Source organism: Gavia stellata, chromosome 5 (assembly GCF_030936135.1).
Source record: "Gavia stellata isolate bGavSte3 chromosome 5, bGavSte3.hap2, whole genome shotgun sequence".
In the NCBI taxonomy this organism is placed as follows: domain Eukaryota; kingdom Metazoa; phylum Chordata; class Aves; order Gaviiformes; family Gaviidae; genus Gavia; species Gavia stellata.
Window position 1 is genome coordinate 267,960 of NC_082598.1, and position 20,888 is coordinate 288,847.

The following is a 20,888-nucleotide window of genomic DNA, read 5'->3' on the forward strand; positions in this document are numbered from 1 at the left end:
GCGGCTCGGGGGGCTGAGTCGGGGGACACGGTCCGGTCCGGTGAGGTCCGGTCTGGTCCCGGTGCTCAGGTGCCCGGGCCGGTCCGACCCGGCCCCGTGCCCCCCCGGCCCGGTACGGCCCGTGCCATTCGGGTCCGTCTGCTGGGACCGGCCCCGGGCTGTCCGCCCGCCTCCACGGTGTCCGTCCCTGTCCTGCGCCGCGGCCCGCTCCCCCGCAGCCCGCTCGGTCCTGCCGTGCTCTCCCTGTGGCCCGGCTCGGCCCCCTCCGGCCCGGTCTGACCCCGCTGCCTGTCCCCCCGGTGCCCTGACAGTCCCCCGCACCCCCGCCCGGTCCCTGCCTGTCCCTGCTCCCCACGCCCTGTCACCCCCTCCGCCTGTCCCTGCTCCTCTCTGCCCGCGCCCTCCAGCCCGTCCCGGTCCCCTGTGCCCCGCAGGTCGCTCCACCCCAGCGGGACGGGACGGTGGGCCGCCCCAGGCTGCTGCCGGGGACGCGGGCGAGGGCGGGTCAGTGCCGGGCTCCCGCAGGTCTGCTGTGAGCCGGCGGGTCCCGCTCCACCTCCTGCCTGCCCTTGCAGCACCGGTGCCGGCGTCCCCGCCATGGCCGGCTGCGGGGCCCCCGGCTCCCCACCCCGGCAGAGCGGCTCTGGCTGCGTGCTGGAGAGGGAGGAGGAGGAGGAGGATGACCCAGCCCTAGGCTGCGACGGCGACCTGGAGGTGAACCCCTACGATGGGCTGCCCTTCTCCTCCTGCTACTACGAGCTCCTGCGGCAGCGCCGAGAGCTGCCCGTCTGGACCACCAAGTACAGCTTCATGGAGCACCTGGAAGGCAACAGCGGCATCGTCCTGGTGTCCGGGCCCCCCGGCACTGGCAAGAGCACCCAGGTGAGCGGGGGGGCCGTGTCAGGGCAGCCGGACTCCCAGCTGAGCATCCCGTCCCTCCTGCTCCAAACACCTGCGGCACCACTGTTGGCAGTAGCCGGGTCCTGCCCCGAGGCCGCTGCCTTCCCCACGGAGCCTGCGCATGGATCCCGCTCCTGTGCAAGCGAGCCACAGCCCCTGTGGCATGGGAGCCGCCAGGCCCTCACCCCTGCAAGAGCAGCGCCGGCAGGCCCCACGCGCTCCCCTCCCACCAGCCCCCTGCGCAGCGTTACCACACGTTCGCCGCATGCTGGCAGGCCCTGGGCCATGGTGGGAGCCTGGGCAGCCGTGGGGCTGCGGGCAGAAGGCACGGAGACGGGACTATGGCCGGGCAGCAGCTCCCTGACCCCATGGCAGCATCTGAGCTTGTGGTGGGAGCAGAGGTGGCAGCAGACCCCACAGGGCTTTGGCTCCACCGCGGTACCCGGGAGCGTGCTGCTGCGGTGAGCCCAGCGTGGGGCAGGGCTAGTGCAGAGCTGGGCGGTCGCGTGCCAGCATGTGCCGGGGCAGGCGCTGGGGCCCCGGGCAAAGCCTCGGCACGAGCCCGGAAGTGGTGCCACGGCCGCTGCGGGAGCGGCTGCCGCAGCAGCGCAGGGAGGGGGAAGCGGCCCCTCCCTGGAGCTGGCCCCGGGCGCACAGGGCGGCAGCAGTTGTGGGCAGTCGGGCTGGACGGTGGTGGGTCCGTGCTGCCAGGATCCCGCCTGCCCTCCCCGAGGAGCTGATCCTGTCTGACAGCCCCTGCTGCGGCACCCGGAGACATCGTCAGGCAGACTTTGACCCGGGGAGGGATCACCTGGAAGCTGCAGGGGCAGCCATGGCCTCCCTGGGGCCGGATGCAGGCTGCGTCACCGTATGGCAGCTGCTGGCCTCTGGGGCTATCGGGGCGTTGGGCTCGGGGCTGCTGGCTCAAACCACCTCTCTTGGGTGTGACCCCGCTGCAGTACAGGCCTGGGTTCAGCCTGCAGCGCCGGCTGACCCACAGGGTGCCGGATTTGGGGAATAAAGCCCTTGTGCAGGCCCTGGCCTGGGCTGGTCCCAGGGCTGGGCTGCTTTTGGGTGCAGGCACCCTGCCTACAATCCCTGCGGGGCCTTGGGAGCACTGTGCCCTGCACGGACCAGGGGATGTGACTCGATCCATGTGGAGCATCTAATCCTGCACATTGGTGCACCAGCACCCCTCAAACGTGGTGTTTCCACCCAAAGTGGGAAGAGCCAACGCACAAGCCAGGTCCCTTCACCGTTGTGGCGGCTGAGGGCTGTCTGCACCCTGTGCTGCTGCCCTTGCCGGTCTTTGCATGCAGCAAGGCGGTGGAGAAGAGGGTGCAGAGCCGTGCACAGAGACATGGCCGAGCACGGCCAATCCGTGGGGCAGTTGTGGGGCCGGGGGGAGGAACAGAGCAGGCTGCACGCCCGCCCGCAGTCACTGCCAGGTGCGTGGATGACCCGTGTGTTCCCGCCCGGCTGTGAGCTGGGCTCTCTGGAGGCAGCCCCTGGGCAGGACTCTGCTGCTTTGTGACCCCAGGTGCTGGGCAGACAGGGGCGCAGGCACCTGCTCATGGGGGGCACACGGCACAGGAGGAGTGAGCGAGGCGGGCAGGTGTGCTGGGAGCAGTTAAAGAGCAGATTTCTGATCCCCAGTGCCCAAGGTATGCCAGCACAGCCCCGGGACAGTCCCGCACCGCCTGGCCAGGTGCTTGGGCAGCGGCTGCTCCCTGGCACTTCCTTCCCCATCTCTCACCGTGGGGCTTCCTGGGGTGGTGTGTGATCCCTTTGGCCCCATGCGAGAACGCTCGAGCCCCTGCGCCAGACTTGTGGCTGCTGCAAGGTCTGGGTCTCGTGGAGCTGGGCAGTGACCACTGCTCGGTGCTGAACCTGGCCGGGGACCTGCCCAGCCTTCCCTAGAGAGGAGTAGGGGGCTGGTTAGAGTAGAGCAGGATGGCTGCAGTCAGAAGGGACCTGCAGCCGTCACCTCGTCCAACTGCCTCACCGCTCCGGGGCTGACCAAAACTTAAAGCACATTATTAACGGCAGTGCCCAAATGCCTCTTAAAGCCTGGCAGGCGTGACCCGCAGGCACTGCTCTGTCTGAGCTGGCAGCTCTGGCAAAGGCAGCGCAGCTCATACCCCCCCCAGCCCCATTTTTCCTGGGGAGGTGGAGGCGGAGAGAGACATTGTCCCATGTCCTTAATGCAAGAGCTGAGGACATGGTGTCCCATAGCGAGGCAGAAAGCTGCAGGCACGGGCGATGAGGCTGTGGGCCTCGTGTCACCGGTTGCTGGTGCTCAGAAGTGACGGTACCAGGGAGGGAAGGTCCTGCCAGGGCTGTCGAGTGCTTCTGTATGGCCTCTGGCCCGGGAGGTCCTACAGCGGGATCTCTGGGGGCTGCTGTGGGGAGGGTCCCTCTGCCCTTCTGGGGGGGCCCAGCAGGCGCCGCTCGGTGATGGAGAGGGGAACATCCCAGTGCTCCTGGCTGGGGCTGCGCTGTCCCCGGGCCCTGACCAGCGTTCTGGCCCTGCAGATCCCACAGTGGTGCGCGGAGTACGCCCTCTCCCTGCAGTTCGCCCACGGCCTGGTGGCCTGCACCCAGCCCCACAGCCTGGCCGCCCTCAGCCTCTCCCTGCGCGTGGCGGACGAGATGGACCTGAACCTGGGCCACGAGGTCGGTTACTGCGTCCCCCACGAAGACTGCTGCACTACCGAGACCATCCTCAGGTATGGGGACGGGGGGGCCCACGGGCTGCCTGTGCCGGGAGCACCCATTGCACCGCGCTCTAATCCTGCTGAGCTCCCCGGCAGCAGCGTAATCTCTTAATCCAGCCTGGCCTCGTTGAGGGAGCGACGAAGCGGGCTGCTGGCTGCCCGGGCCCTCCTGGGGCTGCAGCGGGGGCTCCTGCCATGGGGGAGGGGGTGAGGCGTGCTCCCTCGGGGCTGCGTGCGGGGACGCTCACGGGGGTGCAGCCCGTGGTGCCAGGGGTCCCCGTGGCCGCCCCACGCTGACAGGGCTGGGCCACGGCAGGTACTGCTCAGACGAGATGCTGCTGCGGGAGATGACATCAGACCCGCTGCTGCGGCAGTACGGGGTGGTGGTGCTGGACGAGGCGCAGGAGCGGACGGTGCCCACCGACGTGCTGCTGGGGCTGCTGAAGGACGTGCTGCGCCAGCGCCCCGCGCTGAAGGTGGTGGTGGTGACCTCGCCGGCCATGGAGGAGCGGCTCCGCGCCTTCTGCGGGGACCCCCCTGTGGTGCGGGTGCCGGGGCCTGGGCCCCCTCCCCAGCTGCTCTACAGGGACCCGCCGGCCCGCGGCCGCGTCGCGGCTGCCTGCCAGGCCGTGCTGGACATCCACCGGCGGCAGGAGCCCGGCCACGTCCTGCTCTTCCTGGCCAGCGAGCAGGTGGGCTGCAGGCGCCCCGTGGCTCAGCTCTTGGGGGTCTCAGTGTGCCATGAGGCAGGCAGAAACGGGGCGGTGGGAAGGTATGGGGGATCCCTCTCGGCTGTGTGCGGGGAGCCCTGAGGACAGCGGGAGCTGCTGGGGATTAAATTGTGGGTGCTGGGGCTCCTCTGCAGCGGGGCCGTGGGCACCGTGTGGGGCCTGGGATCTTTTCCCCCAAGGCACCGGGAGGCAGCCGCAGGGCACAGCGCAGCGCCCTGTCCTGGGGATGGGGCCGCTCCAGGCGTCGGTGGGCGTCACTCATGTCCCCCGTCCTTCCCCGCAGGAGATCACCGAGTGCTGCGGGGCCATCCAGACCGAGGCCATGGCGCTGAACCCAGGGCTGGGCCCGCTGCTGGTCCTGCCCCTGCACCCCGGCGTGGGCCGCGCAGCACAGAAGGTGTACGAGGTGCTGGAGGAGAGCGACCAAGAAAGGCGGGTGATCGTCACCCACTGGCTTGCGGACTCGTCCTTCTCTCTGGGGACCGTGCGCTTCGTCATCGACTCAGGGCTGGAGCTGCGCAACGTGAGTGTGCCAGCCTGCGCTGGGGGCAGCGGGATGGGAAGCCGAGCAGTGGCAAGCAGAGGGCCTGGCTCTGCTCTGGGGCGCAGCCCGCAAGGGAGGGCACGAGGGAGCAAGCAGCAGAGCCGCGGCGGTCTGCGTTGTCTGCTCAGCCCCAGCACTGCCATGACGCCCGGGGCTGGGGGACGCTGTGCGGGGTGCGGGACCTGCTCCAGGGAGGTGGCAGTGGCGGCGCTGTGCCGGCGGGGTGGAGGGGCCTTGGGAGAAGGTGGGGGCTCGCCTGCGGGTGTCCCTTCTCACGGCCTCGCCTGCAGGTCTACAACCCCCGCATCAGGGCAGAGTCCCAGGTGCTGCGGCCCATCAGCAAGAGCCAGGCAGAGTCGCGCATGCAGCGAGCCGCAGGCAGCCACCCAGGTGAGAGCCCCTGCCCGGGCATCCCCCAAATGTGCCTCCAGCGGGAGAGGGCTGTTGTCCCACCCTGCTGGGGCCCCAGGCAGCCCGTGGCCCAGCACGCTTCCGTGCCTGCCTGCCTGTGCTTGCTGCCCTGTCCCTGGGCTCCGTCCCTCCCACCATCATGGCTCACGGCCCCTCTCCTGCAGGCACCTGCCTGCGCCTCTACTCGGAGGCCTTCTATGAGCAGCGCCTGCCCCCCAGCCCTGCGCCCCACGTCAGCGAGACCAGCCTCAGCCGCCTTGTGCTGCTGCTGAAGCGCCTGGACATCGCCGACATGGGCCAGTGCGACTTCCTCGACCGGCCAGGTAGTGCCCGTGGGGTGCAGAGGGGCCGGGCACAGCATGGGGGGGCCGGAGCAGAGGGGCGTGATAGGGGTGGCTGTGCAGGAGGAGCTGGAGGATGGCCATGGCTGTGGCCGTCACTGCAGCCCAGGTTGTCTCTGGAGAGGGGCTGGAGGGTTCTGCAGGAGGAGGATGGGTAGGGCTGCCTGGTCCTGGCAGCCGGCTGACGTCCTGTCCCAGCCCCCGAGTCGTTAATGCAAGCACTGGAGGACCTGGACTACCTGGCTGCCCTGGACGATGATGGGAACCTGTCGGAGGTGGGGATCATCATGTCGGAGTTCCCCCTGGACCCCCAGCTGGCCAAGGCGCTCATCGCCTCCTGCGAGTTCGACTGTGTGGAGGAGATGGTCAGCCTGGCCGCCATGCTCACAGGTACCGTGCCGAGGGGCTCGGAGCTCGCTCTGCTGCTGGCGTGGGGCACGGCGCAGCCCCGGAGCGCCAGCACTGGCAGGGGTGGTGCTGGGGGGCACACGGTGACCTTCCCTCTGCGCCATCCCCAGCTTCCCCCTGCTTTGTGCCCCCTTCCACACACCTGGAGGAAGCTGTGACCATGCGCCGGCGGGCCCTGCTGCACCCGGACGGAGACCACTTCACCCTCATCAACATCTTCAACGCCTTCCAGCAGCGTGAGTGCCAGGCAGGGACTCGACTGCCGGTGGGCTGCACACCCCACCGGTGTCCCACAGCTCCCTCGCGCGTCCCCTGCTCCTTTCGGGAGAAAGCACCGCAGCCACGTTCGTGACCCCATCCAGGTGCCCCAGCCTGGCTGCAAGGGGGTCCCAGCCCCAGCCTGGGGGCCGTGCTCTGCGTAGTCCCTTACTGCGCTGCCTTGAGGGGACGCAGTCTGCGGGAGCAGCGGTGTCAGCACTTCTGCGTGGGGTCTCGTCCAGCCCTGTCCCCGCGATGCTGACCCCGCTCTCTCCACAGACAACGCTGACGAGGGCTGGTGCCGCAAGCACGCGGTGAGCGGGGAGGCTCTGCGGCTGGCGGGCATCGTGCGGGCAGAGCTGCTGGAGGTGATGCAGCGCATCGAGCTGCCCATCTCGCCCCCCGCCTTCGGCACCGACGCCAACGTGCTCAACATCCAGAGAGCGCTCATCTCTGGCTACTTCCTCAAGGTGGGCCGGGGGGCTGCGAGGGGCCCGGCCGCGAGGCGGGGGTCGTGCTAGCCAGCCCCGCTCCCGTCCCGCTCCGCTCCCCCAAGGTGGCCCGGGACATCGACGGCTCTGGCAACTACGTGATGCTGACGCACAAGCACGTGGCCCACCTGCCTCCCGCCTGCTGCTACCTGCTGCGGCAGCCCCCCCAGCGCCTGCCCCCCTGGGTCCTCTACCACGAGTTCACCATCTCGCAGGACAACTGCCTCCGCGTGGTCTCGGAGATCCAGCCCCAAATGTGAGGACCTCGGGGCCGGGGAGGGGCGGGTCGCGCCCGGGCTGCGTCTGTGCGTGGCTCCGGAGCTGCCACTGGCCTGGGAGCGCAGTGGAGCCTTGGGGTGCGCTGCCTGGCCTGGCCTCCGCTCCTGTGGGCAGGTGGGGGACTGTCCCCATGTGGGGGCACGAGGAGGCTGCTCCAGGGAGGCCGCCGGGTGTGGTGGCCCCTCCTTGACCCCCTGTCCCTGCAGGCTGGTGGAGCTGGCACCCCAGTACTACCTGAGCAACCTGCCGCCCAGCGAGAGCCGCGACCTGCTGATGGAGCTGCGGGAGAAGGTGGTGGCCGTGGAAGATGTGCCAGCAGTGCCAGAGCCGCTGGGAGAGGCGGCTGGTGGCGAGGATGAGGAGAGGGAAGTCTGCGTGCTGCAGTGAGCCGGAGCCACCGGAGCCCCCGCGTCGGGGCCGCCTGGGCTTGGCTGTGATCACCGGAGACGGCAGAGCACCGGGGAGGCTGTGCTGCTGCGGGGGCTGACCCGATCCCCAGGGAGGCGCAGGCAGAGCCTGCTGCTACCACAGCTCTGCGCCATGGTCACGGTGCCAGCGGCCAGGGGACCGGCCCCCGGCATCTCCCCTGGGGACGGAGCCCGGTTTGGGGGAGCGCTGGCCCTGGGCCTGGGGAGGCACACAGGGCTCCTTCACCCCGTGTTTCCCCGGGGGCTGCCGTGGGGCTGGGGCTGCCAGCCCTGCCTGTTCCGCTCCCCCTGCGCCCGGGGGAGCTGCGCCCAGTGGCCGAGGGGCCACTTGTGGGTCTCTCCTGTATAAAGTTTTGTGACCTTTGCTCCTGGCCTCGTGTCCGTGATTGCAGCCGAGGAGGGCTCACGCTGCAGAGGGGTCTGGTGAGGGTGGGCTCCATCCCACCCCGGGGTCCTGCCTGCAGTGGGGTGAGGGCTCCTTCCACCCCCCGCACCCCTGTGGGGCAGCTCTGCGCCCCCCCCAGCCTCCCCTCTCCCAGGGGGGTTTCTGAACATGAAGCATCCCTGGTCTTGCTCACCTCCCACCTCCGGTTCTGGGTAGCGTGCCGCTGCCCCGGTCAACACCGACGCGCCGAGGGGCAGCCCTGGCCTTTGCTCCGGGTCTTCCCCTCCGCGGTTGCGCGCTCTTCTGCAGAAGCAGAGGGGAAGCTGCGGCTGGTGGGGGGGCGGGCGGCAGCCTGGACATGCAGCCAGCTCCTGCTCCCCCTGGGACGGGATGGGCACGGGTGCTTCCTCTGGGGCGAGGTGCCCCCCCTCCCTCCCGCTCCTCGGGGTCCCCGTTCCTCCCTTGGGGTCCCCTCCAGCTTTCCAGCATGTCCCGCTTCTCTCATGGCATCATGGCCAAGGGCTGAGCTGCTGCCGGGGGGGCCGGGGGTCCCGGCGCAGGTGCTGTGCTCCAGCCCCTGCCCCAGGACGGACCCCTTGGCATGAGCATGGGGCTGCTCCATCCCGGCAGCCAACCCCCCTGTCTCCCCTCCCTCCTTCCCTCCCCGCAGCCCACGCATGGGTGCTCCGCTGTTCCCGGGAAGTGGCCCAGAGGCTCCGCCGCCCCGTTCCCACCGCAGCGCCTCGAAGGTCGGCCGGAAGGGTGAGGGTCGGGCCCCCCCGCAGCCTCCTCAGAGCCCGAACTTCCCCTTCGCTTTCTAGGAACCCCAGAAAGTACGTGAGCGGGAGCAGCAGGGCGCAGCTCACGCCTCTCCACCCTTCTCAGCCAGGGGCCGCCTGCCCCCAGGGTGGGGGGCCTGCCCCCAGGGTGGGGGGCCTGCCCTGTCCCTGGGCTGGGGCTACAGGCAGTGGGGTCTGGGGCTGGGGCCCGTTTTGGGCGTGGGGGCTGCGCCCTGCCAGGCTGAGCGGAGGCGGCCGTGCAGCGGAGCGGGGCTGGTGCTCGCAGGGATGCCGAAGGGGAGGCTGGTGGCTGTGGCTGCCTCTGCTCCTGTGTCCCCATCCCGGCACAGTGTCCTGCGGGACAAGTGGCCGGGGCAGCTGCATGGCCCGGGGAGGGGAGGGCAGGGCAGGGGCGAGACAGCACCCCGAGCCTCTGCAGGGACCCGCTCCTCTCCTCAGGGATGCACTGCAGCCCAACCGGCCAGGGCCGAGCTCCGCGCCTGCCCCTCGCCGGACACCCGGCACAGGCACTGCCGGACCTCGGTGCTCCCTGGGGCACATGGTGATGTGCAAACCCTCAGCCGGTCCTGGGGCTCAGGACTGCTCTGAGGGAGCTGGCAGCACCCAGGGCTCCGGCACCCGTCCACGTGCCCAGCGCTGCCCCTTCACCCCTGCATGGGAGGGGATCCGTCCCCTCTGCCGAGGCGATGCCTGCAGCCGGGGCAGGGCAGCGGGTCCCCGGTGCCCCCCAGCCTGGGAAGTACCCACGGTGAGTCCCAGCAAGGCTGGGGCCGGGTGGGTCGGGGGCTGAGCATGGGTCCCGGCTCGCAGCTCTACCCAGCGCAGCTTTCTCCTCTTCTGAGAACTGTGATGCTTCTGTGGTTTGGCTTCACCTTGGGGCAGCCCCGCAGGGTCCCAGCTCGGTATATACCCGGCTGCCCGCCGGCCCCCAGCCCGTGCCGAGCCCGCTGGCGCAGCGCAGACCACGACGGCGAGGTAGGCACAGCACGGGGCCTGCCGGGGGGCCCTGGTGCTGCGGCCCCGGGGGGGGGCTCGGCCACCGGGGAGCCCCGGGAAGCTGCTGCTCCAGGCAGTCACTGCAACCCCCTGCCCGGGGGGGCACCCGGCGGGGCCGCAGCGGAAAGGGTCGGGGCGTCGCATCAGCTGCCAGCCCTGTTGCGGGGCTCCCCCACCCCACTGCACCGCTCCCCCTCCTGCCTGACCCTGCGGCTGTCCCAGGGCCGAGGGCTCTGCCCTCGCTGGTGCTGCTGGCTGCACCCCAGCTCAGCCGGCTCCCCTTCTTCTGGGGTACGGCTGGGCCCCCTCCCCGGCACGGGGCTGCCCTTCCCCTTCCCCTACCACTCCCCTTCCCCTCCCAGATGCTGGTGCTAGTGGGGCTGGTGCTGTGCCTCGCTCCTGCGGACGCCTTGACTGCCTTCCCCCCAAAGTGTGAGTCCTGCCCTGCCTGGGCACCGGGGGGGCCTTGGAGGGGAGACACCCCGATGTGGGGGGGACTGCAGGACCCACACAGCAGCTGGAGGGAGCAGGGAGCGCCCGCATCCTGCATCCCTCTGATACGGGGCGACGTGAGCCTGGGTTGGGGCAGCTCTTCTGGTGGGGTGGGGGTTAGAGGACGGGCATGAGAGTGATGGGGTCGGGGGGGGCGGTGGACATGGGTGACGGAGCAGGGGGGTGGACACAGAGTGATGGGGCAGGGTGGGGATGGATGTGGGGTGATAGACATGGGGTGATGAGGCAGGGTGGGGATGGATGTGAGGTGATGGGGCAGGGGGGATGGATGTGGGGTGCGGGAGCACGGTGGGGACCGTAGGGAAGGATGGATGTGGTGTGTTGGGACAAGGGGGCACCCAGCCCCATCGTGGTGTGGGGGACGGGCTGCCCACACCATAGCCCATCTCTGACCCCAATCTCTGCCTCTCGTCTCCAGTTCAGGTGGGGAAAATGAATGGGGATATGGTGGTGAAATGCAACACCTCGGAGCAGCAAGTGACCTGGACGCTGAACGGGGAGCTGGACCCCATGATCGAGGTCACGAACGAGGGACAGACTCTCACCATCCACGGCTTGGACCTGCCGGCTACAGGCAACTACAGCTGCTGGGCCGGCACCGTCCTGCTGGACACAACCTACGTGGTGGTCAGCAGCACCCGTACGTGGGGCCGGGCACGAGGGGGCTGGCATGGCTGGGCAGGGGAGCCAGGGCTGAGGGAGCAGGGGGGCGGATGGGGGGTGATGGGGTGAGGGGGGGATGCAGGGAGTTCGGGGCAGGCTGGGGACCAGGAGATGCTCATGCATCTACAGATGTTCATGCCCAACCCATGGGGCTGTGGGGATGCACCGGGCGGGGCTGGGTGGGGCCGGGGGAAGGCCAGCCGTGGGGCAGCCTCACCTGTGCCGCACGGGGAAGGGGCAGCGCTCCTGGCCCCATGCAGCCCCTGAGCCATCGACCCCTCGGCCCACCAGGCGAGGAGAGGCTGAACGTCTCCTGCCAGGCTGAGTCCTACCGCGGCTCCTTCCGCTGTTCCTGGACCGTCCCCTACCCTGCCGCCTTCCGCACCCGACTCACACACAGGTGGGTGCCCCAGGGACCCCCCCAACCCAGCCCCAGCCCCATGGCCACCCAGCCCTCACGCCTGCCTTCCCCCCGCAGCGACGGCTCCTTGGGGGAGTGGGTGCCAGTGGCCAGCCACCGTGGCCGGTTCAGCGCCAGCTTCACGGACCCCTCCTTCTGCCCCTTCGCCGAGGAGCTGCACCCGCTGCAGCTGCAGCTGGAGGGTCTCACTGACACCTCCTACCTCAACTTCTCCATCCACTTCTTCGTCCGCGACATCGGTGAGCTCAGACCAGCGGCAGCGGGGTCCGGGGGGGCATCCTCGGGGCACTGGGGGCCCTGTGGGAGGGCTCAGCCCCAGGGCTGGGCAGTGCTGCCCCATGCTGAGCCCTGCTCTGCCCGCAGTTCGGCCTGACCCACCGCAGCAGCTGACCGTGCAGCGGCGGGGGGAGCAGCTCCACCTGGCCTGGGCCCCCCCAGCCTCCTGGTCGCTCCCCAAGTCCTACTTCGCTCTGCTCTACCGGCTGCAGTACGAGCTCCTCAACGGCACCCAGGTAACTGTGGGATGCCCACGCCCAGCCTGCCCTTGCGCGTGCCATCCCTCGTCCTTGCTCTGCTGCGCCCACCCTGCCCCGTGCCCACCCTGCCCCGTGCCCCAGCCCCTGCCTGGGCTCTCCCCTCTGCCCAGGGGTGCCGTTGGGAACAGGGACTTGCCGGGGGCTCAGCAATGGCCCCCTCCCTGCTACGCTGCTTCTCTCCTCGGTGCAGTGAATTGTCGCTCCTGGCTGTCACCTCTCCTTCCACCCCCAGCACTGCCCATGCAAGGCAGCATCACTGCCCGGGTCCAGGAGGTGCCGGCATCTCCCACTCCCGAGCCCCCAGCACCGAGCGCTGCTCCTGCCTTGTCCCATCTTCCCCGCAGCTTCACCTCCAGCGGCGCCCGTGCCGGCTGCCCCCCACCCCGGGGCCGGGGTGCTCCCCGAGGCCACGACCTATTCCGCTTTGCAGGTTGACAAGTACGTGGAGGGCGCGGAGGAGACGCAGCTGCAGGAGAGCGCGCGGCGGGTGCGCATCAGCTGCCAGGACCCCTACGCCAACCCTGCCTGGAGCCCCTGGAGCGCCTGGCAGGACGTCAATGCAGCCCAGCCGCGCCGGCTCCGAGTGCACTGACCCTGCGCACGACACCCCCTTCTCACCTCGCACCCGTTCCCCCATCCCGCTGCACCTCCATGTGCACAGGGATGCCGGGGGCTGGGGGGCACCCCCCAGGTGTGGCAACCATAGGCACCCAACACCGACCTTCCCATTCTCTTGTATGATTTAGAAGAGGCTTTCTACCTCTGTTAAAGAGCTGGGCTTGGCTTTACTACGACAAACCTCGGTTAGTCTTTGGCGGGGGGGGTTGCTGGGGCCCCACCAGCCCCCAGCCTCCACGGACTCCATCTGGGCACGCCACAGGCAGGGCTCCTGCCTGCCCTGCCCTTCTGCTCAAGGTGCCCAGACTGGCCCCTGCCCCATGGGGGGTCATAGGCTTGTGCAAGGCCCCCGCTGCCCCACAGCTGCCTGAGGGGCCCCCGTTCCCTGCCGGCTCTGGGCTGCTGGGCTCGGCCCCTGGGGTCCTTACCCACAGCTGAAAACAGACGTGTTAACACGCACGTGCACACGCGTTCCACCCCGGCCGGGGCAGCCCAGCTCAGCAGCCGTACCCAGTTCTGGCCTGGGTGGGGGTACCCACAGCCCTGCCCAACTGTCTGCCAGGGCACATGGGCGCCCTGAACCCCCCTGTTCCTCATCACCCCCCCCCAGATCTGCCTCCTTTCTGGGGGCTATGCTGGGGCAACATGCCCAGCCCCAGGGGCAGCACCCCAGCGGGGATGTGCTGCCCTACACCAAGGGGGCATGGCCTGGGGCACAGCACCCCGTCCCCACGTCCCGGGGTGCAGGATCCCTGCCCGACCCCAGGAGCGCCAGTCCCGGCACAGGACATGGCCATGGTGTGGGGGGTTCAGCGACCACCCACCAGCACTGGGGGGGCTCAGCTCCCACTGAGGCACAGTTCCCTCCACCACGTGGCCGTGGCCAGGCCCCCACGATGTGCCCCACTCGGCATCCCCGTGGAATGCCCAGCGCCAGGGTGAGGGGCTGCGGCCAGGCGGGAGGGAGCCAAGACCCCGCAGCTAGGCAGCCCCCGTGGGACACGGCCCCGGCACCCCAGCTCCCACAGAGCCCCCCCATGCCTCGGCTCTGCCGCAGACCCCAAGAGCGCAGCGGGGTGCCCCGGGGGACGCTGCCCCACCACCACAGACGGGCCCGCTCCAGGTAATGCCACGGAGCTTTATTGAGGTGCTTCCGCACGGGCCGGGGCCGGGACCCCAGCCCCGCTGCTGCTCCGGAGAGGCTGGTGAGAGTGTGCGGCCCCGTGGGCGCTGCCCTCCTGGGGGGCCGGGGCCCCCCGGGGCAGGGGTCTGGGGGGCCCGGGTAGCCGGGGGTCTCAGGAGTCTGGGGGGCCCATGGCGCGGGGGGACAGAAGGTCCGGGTCTCCAGGAGTCCACGGGGGTCCAGAGAGTCCAGGGATCCCACGGCCTGGGGGTCCAGCGGCAGAGGTCCCGAGGCACGGGCGAGCGGGGGCTCAGGGGACCCCGAGGCGCACAAGTCCGGGGTCTGGGGGCCCGGGCGCGGGGCGGGGGGTCCCGTCACGGCGGGGCCAGGCAGCCCAGGCGCAGCTCTTCGCCCTCCAGCATCTCCCTGCAAGAGACAGGCCCAGGCTGAGCCCCGCGGCCCGCCCCCCCGCCCCCCCCTCCCGCGTACCGGTACGCGGCGATCTCCGCCTCCAGCGCCATCCGCAGCCGCAGCAGCGCCGGGTACTCCCGCAGGCACCGGGCCATCTCCGCCTCCGCCTCGCCGATCTCCCGCTCCAGCTCCGCCACCCGCTCCTGCTGGCCGGGCCGTCAGCGCCGCCCGGGACCCCCGCGACCCCCGGGACCCCCGCCCGGATCCCACTTCAAGCCCCCGCCCCAGCCCGACCCTCGTCCCCTGCCCCCCCGCTGGTACACCCCCCCGGTTCCATCCGGATCCCCGCACTCCCGCCTCCCCCCAGCTCCATCCCGCCCCCTAACCCCACCCACACCCCCCTCCCCAGCCCCCTCCCGACCCCCGTCCTCCCCCGCACCCCTCTCCCCCCTCCCCAGCTCCATCCCGACCCCCGTCCTCGCCCGCACCCCTCTCCCCCCTCCCCAGCTCCATCCCGACCCCCGTCCTCCCCCGCACCCCTCTCCCCCCTCCCCAGCTCCATCCCGCCCCGTAAGCCCATCCACACCCCCCTCCCGTCCCCCGTCCTCCCCCACCCCCCGCACCCCTCTCCCCCTCCCCAGCTCCATCCCGACCCCTCTCCCCCCCCCTTCCAGCCCCTCCCCCCCGCTGCCTGGGCCCCCCCACCCCAAACGCCCACCCACAACCCAGCCACATGCCCCCTCCCAAACCACCTGGGACCCCCCCACCCCAGAGGCACCCCCCCATCCCCGCATGTGTCCCCCCCGCCCCACCGCACCTGGTACTTAGCGAGCTCCCCGCTGCGCCGGTCCCGCAGCCCCTCCAGCTGCCGGTGCAACGCGCCCACGGCCCCGCGCAGCGCCTCCACCTCGGCAGCGCGGGCGCGCAGCAACCTCCGGTAACCGGCAGCCTCGGCACGGGCACGCAGTACCGCCTCGCCACCGCCCCACCGGCACCGGGACCGGGGCCAACCCTCGGCCGCGCTCATCCCGACGGCTCTGCGGCGGCGCAGCAGCGGTTCCACACACACCCCCCCCACACCCCCCCGGTAAAACGGGGCCGCGTCACGGAAACGCAGCCAATCCTGCCGCCGGCGGAACCGGCACCGGTTGTCCGCCTCCTCCCGGTAGCAACGGAGGGGGGGGGGCCGGTAGGAGCCTGCCCCCCGCCCGCAGCCCGTTGGGCTGCGGGCGGGGGCAGGCTCCTGCCGGCCCCCGGTCAGCGGCTGCAGCACCATGGACAGCGGCAGGGGGGGGGGTCAAGGTCAAGTTTAGGGTCAGGGTGGTCGCTATTGCCCCCCCCCCCCCCTCCATCATCAACCAGGGACCCCGCCCGGAGCTGGCCCCGGGGACTGGGCACTGCATTGGCAGAGCGGGGGGGGCAATGCCCCATCCCAAACGGGGCTGGAGTAGGGCTGAGGGCATCGGTCCCTGGGGGGGGGGGGGAAGCAAGGCAGGGGAGGGGGTCCCCGCCCGAGGTTGGGGACACTCAGGGGGTCACCAGGGAAAAGGAGGGGGGGCAGACATTTGCTGGAGGAGGGGGGTTTCAGCCCCCAGCAGACCCCTCTGCCTCCCCATGAGTGTGCTGTGGGTCACGCCAGGCCAAGGCTCAGTCCGACCCCGGGCTGCGCAGGGGGAGGCGAAGGGGGCCAGAGGCTGGCGGGTGCAGCTCCGCGCGGGGAGGTTGGGGGGCTGGTGCAATCCTTCGGCACGCAGGGGCACCCCAAGTCTATTGCGGGGTGCTGCGGGGGTACGTCCAGGCCCGGGGCCGCAGGGAGCCGGCAAACCGGCGGGGGCCGGGAGCATTGGGGAGCCCAGCCCGTGGGGCAAACAAGCCCAGTCCGTCAGTCTGTCCCGACACTGCGGGGGCCGGGGAGCTGGGCTCCTCGTCCAGCCCAGGGGGTGCGGCTGGAAGCCAGAGCTGGCGAAATCCCACTGGGATAAGGCAAGTGTGTGCAGGTGGTGCAGACCCCGCGGCGGCCGCCAGCGAGGGCAGGGGGAGCTCCCAGCACCGGGAATGGGGGGGTCCACCCCACCCCGTGCTCGGCCGGCCCTGGGTGGGCTGGGGGGCTGCGGTTGTCCCAAGGGAGCAGGGCCTGGCCCGGCCGGGAGAGCCACGGATGGGTGGGCAGCAGGTCCTGAGCAGGGACCACCCGAGGAGCTGCCCCCAGAGCAGGGGGCCCTGGGGAGGGGGGGGCTGCGCTTGCAGAGGCCCGCGGGGTGCGGAGGCCCAGCCCTGGGGGGTCCGGGCAAGGGGCTGCCCACAGCGATGCTCCGGGCGGGGGTCCAGGCAGGGTCGGCAGAGCTTTGAGTCGAACCGCGGGGGCCCATCCAACCACCCAGAGATGTGGGGTGGCCGAGGGGGGCCCGAGGGGGCTGGCCCGTGGCAGGGAGGGGGCTGCCGATGGAGGGGACGCCCGGGAAGCAGCAGCCCCCTCCCTGCCACGGGCTGGAGGTGCCAGGCTCAGACCCTGCCGCGCTCCCATCGCCCACTGCCGCCTCCTGGCACGTCCACAGCTCCCCGGGGACCTCACACCACAGAGGCCACCCCTGAGACGGACGTCACCTTGTTGTCCTCAGCCCAGGGCTGCAGGTTCTGCAGGGCGTAGAGGGAGGAGTTGTGCATGCAGAGCGGGTCCTGGGGCAGCGGCTGGCTCAGGCTCTTCTGGAAGGCCTCCTGCTGCAGGTGCAGCATCAGGCGGTTGGCCTGCTGGCGCTCCGCCTCGCGCTCCTCCGCCGTCTGCCTCCTGCCAGCACACACGGCCCGTCCGGCACTGCCCCGCTGCCCGTGCCCGCTGCCGCCTGCAGCCCGTCCTGCTTCTGGCAACGCTGTGTGCCGGTGCAGCGACGCCCCACAGCCTGCACCCCACAGCCCATCCTGCTGCCGGCACCGCTGTGTGCTGGGATGCAGCAATGCCCCACAGCCTCCCGCCGCAGTCCACCCTGCTGCCGGCACCGCTGCGTGCCGGTGCGGCAATGCTCCGCAGCCTCTGCCCCACAGCCCCGTCCCTCTCTAAGCACTGCTGTGCACCGGTCTGGCAGAGCCCTGCAGCCCTGTCCTGCTGCCGGCACCGCTGCGTGCCGGTGTGGCACTGCCCCACAGCCGCCACCCCACAGCCCTGTCCCTCTCTTGGCACCACTGCGCACCGATGCAGCAGCGCCCCGTTAGCCTCTGCCCACAGCCCATCCTGCTGCCGGCACTGCCGTGGACTGGTGCGGCAATGTCCCACAGCTTCTGCCCGGCAGCCCATCCCTCCCTTGGCACCACCGTGCCTCACCCAGCCGGGCTCAGGGGAATGCAGCGGGGACGAGCACCCCAGCTCGCCCCAGCCCAGCCTCTCCCGGGGGGGCACAGCCGCGGTGGGGGGTGGCTGCCGGAGGGAGGCAGGGAGTCGGAGCTGCGGCGGCCGCCCCGGGGCCGGCCCCGTTACCTCCACTTGGTGCGGCGGTTCTGGAACCAGGTCTTGACCTGGGCGTCCGTCATCTTGAGGGCCTTGGCCAGGGTGGCACGCTCGGCCGAGGCCAGGTACTTCTGGCGGTGGAAGCGCTTCTCCAGCTCGCAGATCTGCACCCGGCTGAAGGAGGTGCGCGGCTTCTTCCGCTTGGGCGGCGTGCGGTTCTGGTAGGGGTGCCCGATCCGCCGGGTCGCCGCGAAGGGCGACAGCGCAGCTGTGGGCAGAGGTGAGGTGAGGGGCTGCTCGGGGAGCCACGGGCAGAGCACCCTGCCCACCGCTGCTGCCGCGCAGGCAGGGGCCGGGCAGAGCCCCTGCCGAGGGCAGCGCCGGAGCCCAGGGGGGATGCTCAGATGCTCTGGGCCGTGGGGATGGGGAGCTCCGGGGGGGCCACCAGTGCTGCCTGGCAGAGAGGAGGGGAGGAAGAGACCCTGAATTGTCCCCACCCGCTCCCATAGCCCAAGGGACGCGCTCAGCAGCTCAAGACGTGGCGAGAGGGCCCATCCCCACCCCACGGCCGGATCGCTCCCCCAGCCCCGTTGGGTGGGCACCGGGGCCAGTGGGGCGGCTGGGCAGGCCCGGTCCCAGCGCCGGTGCGGTGCCGGTGAGGCTCCCGGCAGCACAAACCCACCCTTCCCCACGCGCCGAGCCCTGCCGCAGCCCCAGAGGAGCCTCTGTGGTGCTGCCGGGGCTTCCCAGCCCTCCCAGGGAGGAGACAGGACCCCAGAAGCTGTCGGGAGGTGGCCGACGTCTCCTTCTGCGTGCCAGCAGCGTCCAAGTGATGGGGGCCAGGGAAGGGGCTGTCCTTGCACGGCCGGGGCGTGAGCCGAGGACAGCAAGGCTGGCATGCCACGTCCCAGCCCCAGACGAAGCCAGAGCCAGAGCCACGGGGAGCGTCAGGGCAGCAAAGGAGTGTGGAAGAAGGCAAGAGCTTGGCCAGGGTGCAGCGCCCAGCTTCTGCTCCCCCTTGCTCTGCTGGTGGCCAAGGGCTGAGCCACAGCCCTCGCCATCGCCGGCACCACATGGGCAGGGCTGCGCATGGCCTGGCCCATGGGGCTGGCATGGGGCCCCAGCTCCCCATGCCCGCGGGGGCGTGGGGCAGACCCCACAACAGCCCCAGGGACAGCCCGGCGCCCAGCAGACCCTCCCTGCGAGGCCAGACCCTCCCTCCCGCCAGCACCCATGCAGGCAGCGCGGGCAGGAGGCCAGCCTGCCCGCCGGCGGGGGCGGACGCGGTTGACGCAGGTGGAGCCACGCAGTCGGGGGGACGGAGGCCCTCGCACCCCCTCCCCGTGCGGGGCGGCCCCTCGCCGGGAACAGATGCCGACAGCCCACAGACCACCCCAAGGCCAGCGGCGCTGAGTGATGGCCGCGGCTGGGAGACCCCGTGCCGGGGAGGGGCCGCCCCGTCCACCCGCCACTGGCGCCAGGCAGGAGACAGGGACGTCACCCACCGCCCCTGCGCAGGGACGGTGCTTCGTCACCACCGGAATGGCGGGGTGGGCCAGGAGGCGAATCCGGCTCTGCTGGTGCCCGGGCTGGGCCCCTGCAGCCCCCGGCCTCCCGCCCCGCATGGCTCCAGCAGCCCCCATAGGCAGCGCTTGGGCCCCAGCCCCACGCGGCCCCCGGCCTCGTCCCTGCGTAGAGCCGTGCGCTGTGGACGTGGCAGCGCCGCCATTTTGGGAAAGAGCCGAGCTGAGCCGAGCCAGGCCAGAGCTCCTGGGCACCCGCGTGCGCCTGGCATGCAGCCCCTGCACCCAGCACCCCAACTGCAGCACCCCGCGCCATCTCCTCTGGGGTGCAGCGATCGGCATCCTCGCCCCAGCGGTGGGTGTTCCAGCTCCCACCACGGGAGCTGGTCCCACCAGTAGCACCGGGACCCCGCACCGCCTCCCCGACACCTGCGTTGCCGCCCGTCCTCCCCGGCCTCGGCACGCACCAGCCCCAGCCTCTCCCACGGCACCGGCACCTTGTGCCCCGTGCCCGTCCCTGCACGCACGGGTGTCTGAGTCCCATCCCTAGGCGCCCCACAGCCGGGCCCCACAGGCACCCCCCGCCGCCTGCCCCGGCCCCAGGGGCGCGCGGGACAGGGGCACCTGCTCCCCGCGCCCAGCCCCACACGCGGACGGGTGCCCCCACCCCATGGCGGGTCCCTGCCCCCCGCTCCCGCCACAGCCGCTGCCCCCAGCCCGCACCCCGGCTCCCCTCGCCCCGCGGCCCCCGGGGCAGCCTCCCCGTTACGGGTGGGACAGAGCCGGCACTCGCTGCCCGCGGGCCCGGGGAAGGGGCCGCGCACGGAGCAGAGCCCGAGGCCGGAGCACGGCGGGACCCCTCGGGCGCCGCTCGGAGCCGGACCCCGGCCCGGCCCCTGCCCGGAGCCGGAGCGGGACCGCGGCGGAGCTGCCGCTGTCTGCGCCAGCCCCGAGCCGCTCTCCGCGGGCCCCGACGGCGGCCGCTTCCCGCGGCGGCGCGGGCCCGGCCCGGGCCCCGGCGGAGCGGAGCGGAGCGGAGCGGGGCGGGCGGCGGGCGAGGACCCCGCGCTGCGGGAGCCGGCGGAGCGCACGGCCCCCCGGGCAACCCCGGCCGGTCCCCGCGGGCGGAGCGGCCCCGGTCCGCGCCCGCCCCGACCCCGCTCTGCCCCCGCCGCGCCGCGCCGCCGGAACGGCCGGGAGCCGTCGGGAGCCGCCGGGAGCCGTCGGCAGGCGGCCCGCGGGCCTCACCTGAGAGCCGGTCCTTGGCGATGCGGCGCGTCGTCTCCATCCAGGGGAAGGTGAGCCCCGAGAGCCCGGGCACCGGCGGCGGCGCGGCGGGGGGCGCGGCGGGCGCGGGCCGGTGCGCCGGGACGCGGATGACCCCGGCGGGCGGCGCGGCGGGCGCGGGGGTCACGTTGACGCTCACGTTCATGCTCATGTTGAGGTTGTAGGAGCCGAGCGAGCAGGCGGGCCCGTAGCCGCCGCCGTAGAGCCCGTAGTCGGGCTCCCCCGCCGCCCGGGCCGGCCCCGCGCCGCCGCCCGCGGGCTCGGGGCCGCCGAGGATCTGGTCGATGCCGAAGCTGATGGGCTCGTGGGGCGGGGGGCCCTGGCCGCCGCCCTCCCGCGCCAGCGCCGCCGCCTCCATCGCCCGGCCGCGCTCAGAGCCGGCGGGGCGCGGGCATGGCCGGGCCGCCGGCGGCCGGGGGGCGGCGGGGGGCGGCGGGCGGCGGCGGGCGGCCCCGCGCGGCGGCGGGAGCGGCGGCGGCTGGCTCGGGGCGCCGGCTGCGCGCCCGGCGGGGCTGGGGCTGGGGCAGGCTCCGGGGCTGGGGCTGAGGCCGGCTCCGGGGCAGCGGCCGGGTCCGGGGCATGGCCCGCGGCTGCTGGCGGCCCCGGCGCGGGAGCGCGGGTGCGCGGCGGGCCCCGGCGGCGCGCGCTTTGCTGCCCCGCTCCAT

The 20,888-nt window shown here is 72.2% G+C and overlaps 3 protein-coding genes across 3 annotated transcripts; 2 read left to right on the top strand and 1 right to left on the bottom strand.

Annotated features, from left to right (window-relative positions):
* The first annotated feature begins 597 nt into the window (after positions 1 to 597).
* Positions 598 to 7,545, top strand: DQX1 (DEAQ-box RNA dependent ATPase 1). Its single transcript, XM_059817873.1, has 11 exons — positions 598 to 882; positions 3,436 to 3,629; positions 3,934 to 4,309; positions 4,632 to 4,871; positions 5,183 to 5,282; positions 5,468 to 5,626; positions 5,843 to 6,034; positions 6,163 to 6,288; positions 6,590 to 6,780; positions 6,867 to 7,057; positions 7,287 to 7,545. The coding sequence occupies exons 1-11, from the start codon at positions 598 to 600 to the stop codon at positions 7,465 to 7,467; spliced, it is 2,235 nt and encodes a 744-aa protein (XP_059673856.1). The 3' UTR covers positions 7,468 to 7,545.
* Positions 7,546 to 10,051: 2,506 nt separating this feature from the next.
* Positions 10,052 to 12,414, top strand: LOC132317038 (interleukin-12 subunit beta-like). Its single transcript, XM_059817823.1, has 6 exons — positions 10,052 to 10,121; positions 10,621 to 10,842; positions 11,157 to 11,265; positions 11,344 to 11,525; positions 11,650 to 11,798; positions 12,253 to 12,414. Exons 1-6 carry the CDS (start codon positions 10,052 to 10,054, stop codon positions 12,412 to 12,414), a joined length of 894 nt encoding a protein of 297 aa, XP_059673806.1.
* Positions 12,415 to 16,542: 4,128 nt separating this feature from the next.
* TLX2 (T cell leukemia homeobox 2) lies at positions 16,543 to 20,581 on the bottom strand. Its single transcript, XM_059817824.1, has 3 exons — positions 20,185 to 20,581; positions 17,444 to 17,681; positions 16,543 to 16,759 (listed from the first exon to the last, which is right to left on the bottom strand). Exons 1-3 carry the CDS (start codon positions 20,579 to 20,581, stop codon positions 16,543 to 16,545), a joined length of 852 nt encoding a protein of 283 aa, XP_059673807.1.
* Between the last annotated feature and the right edge of the window lie 307 nt (positions 20,582 to 20,888).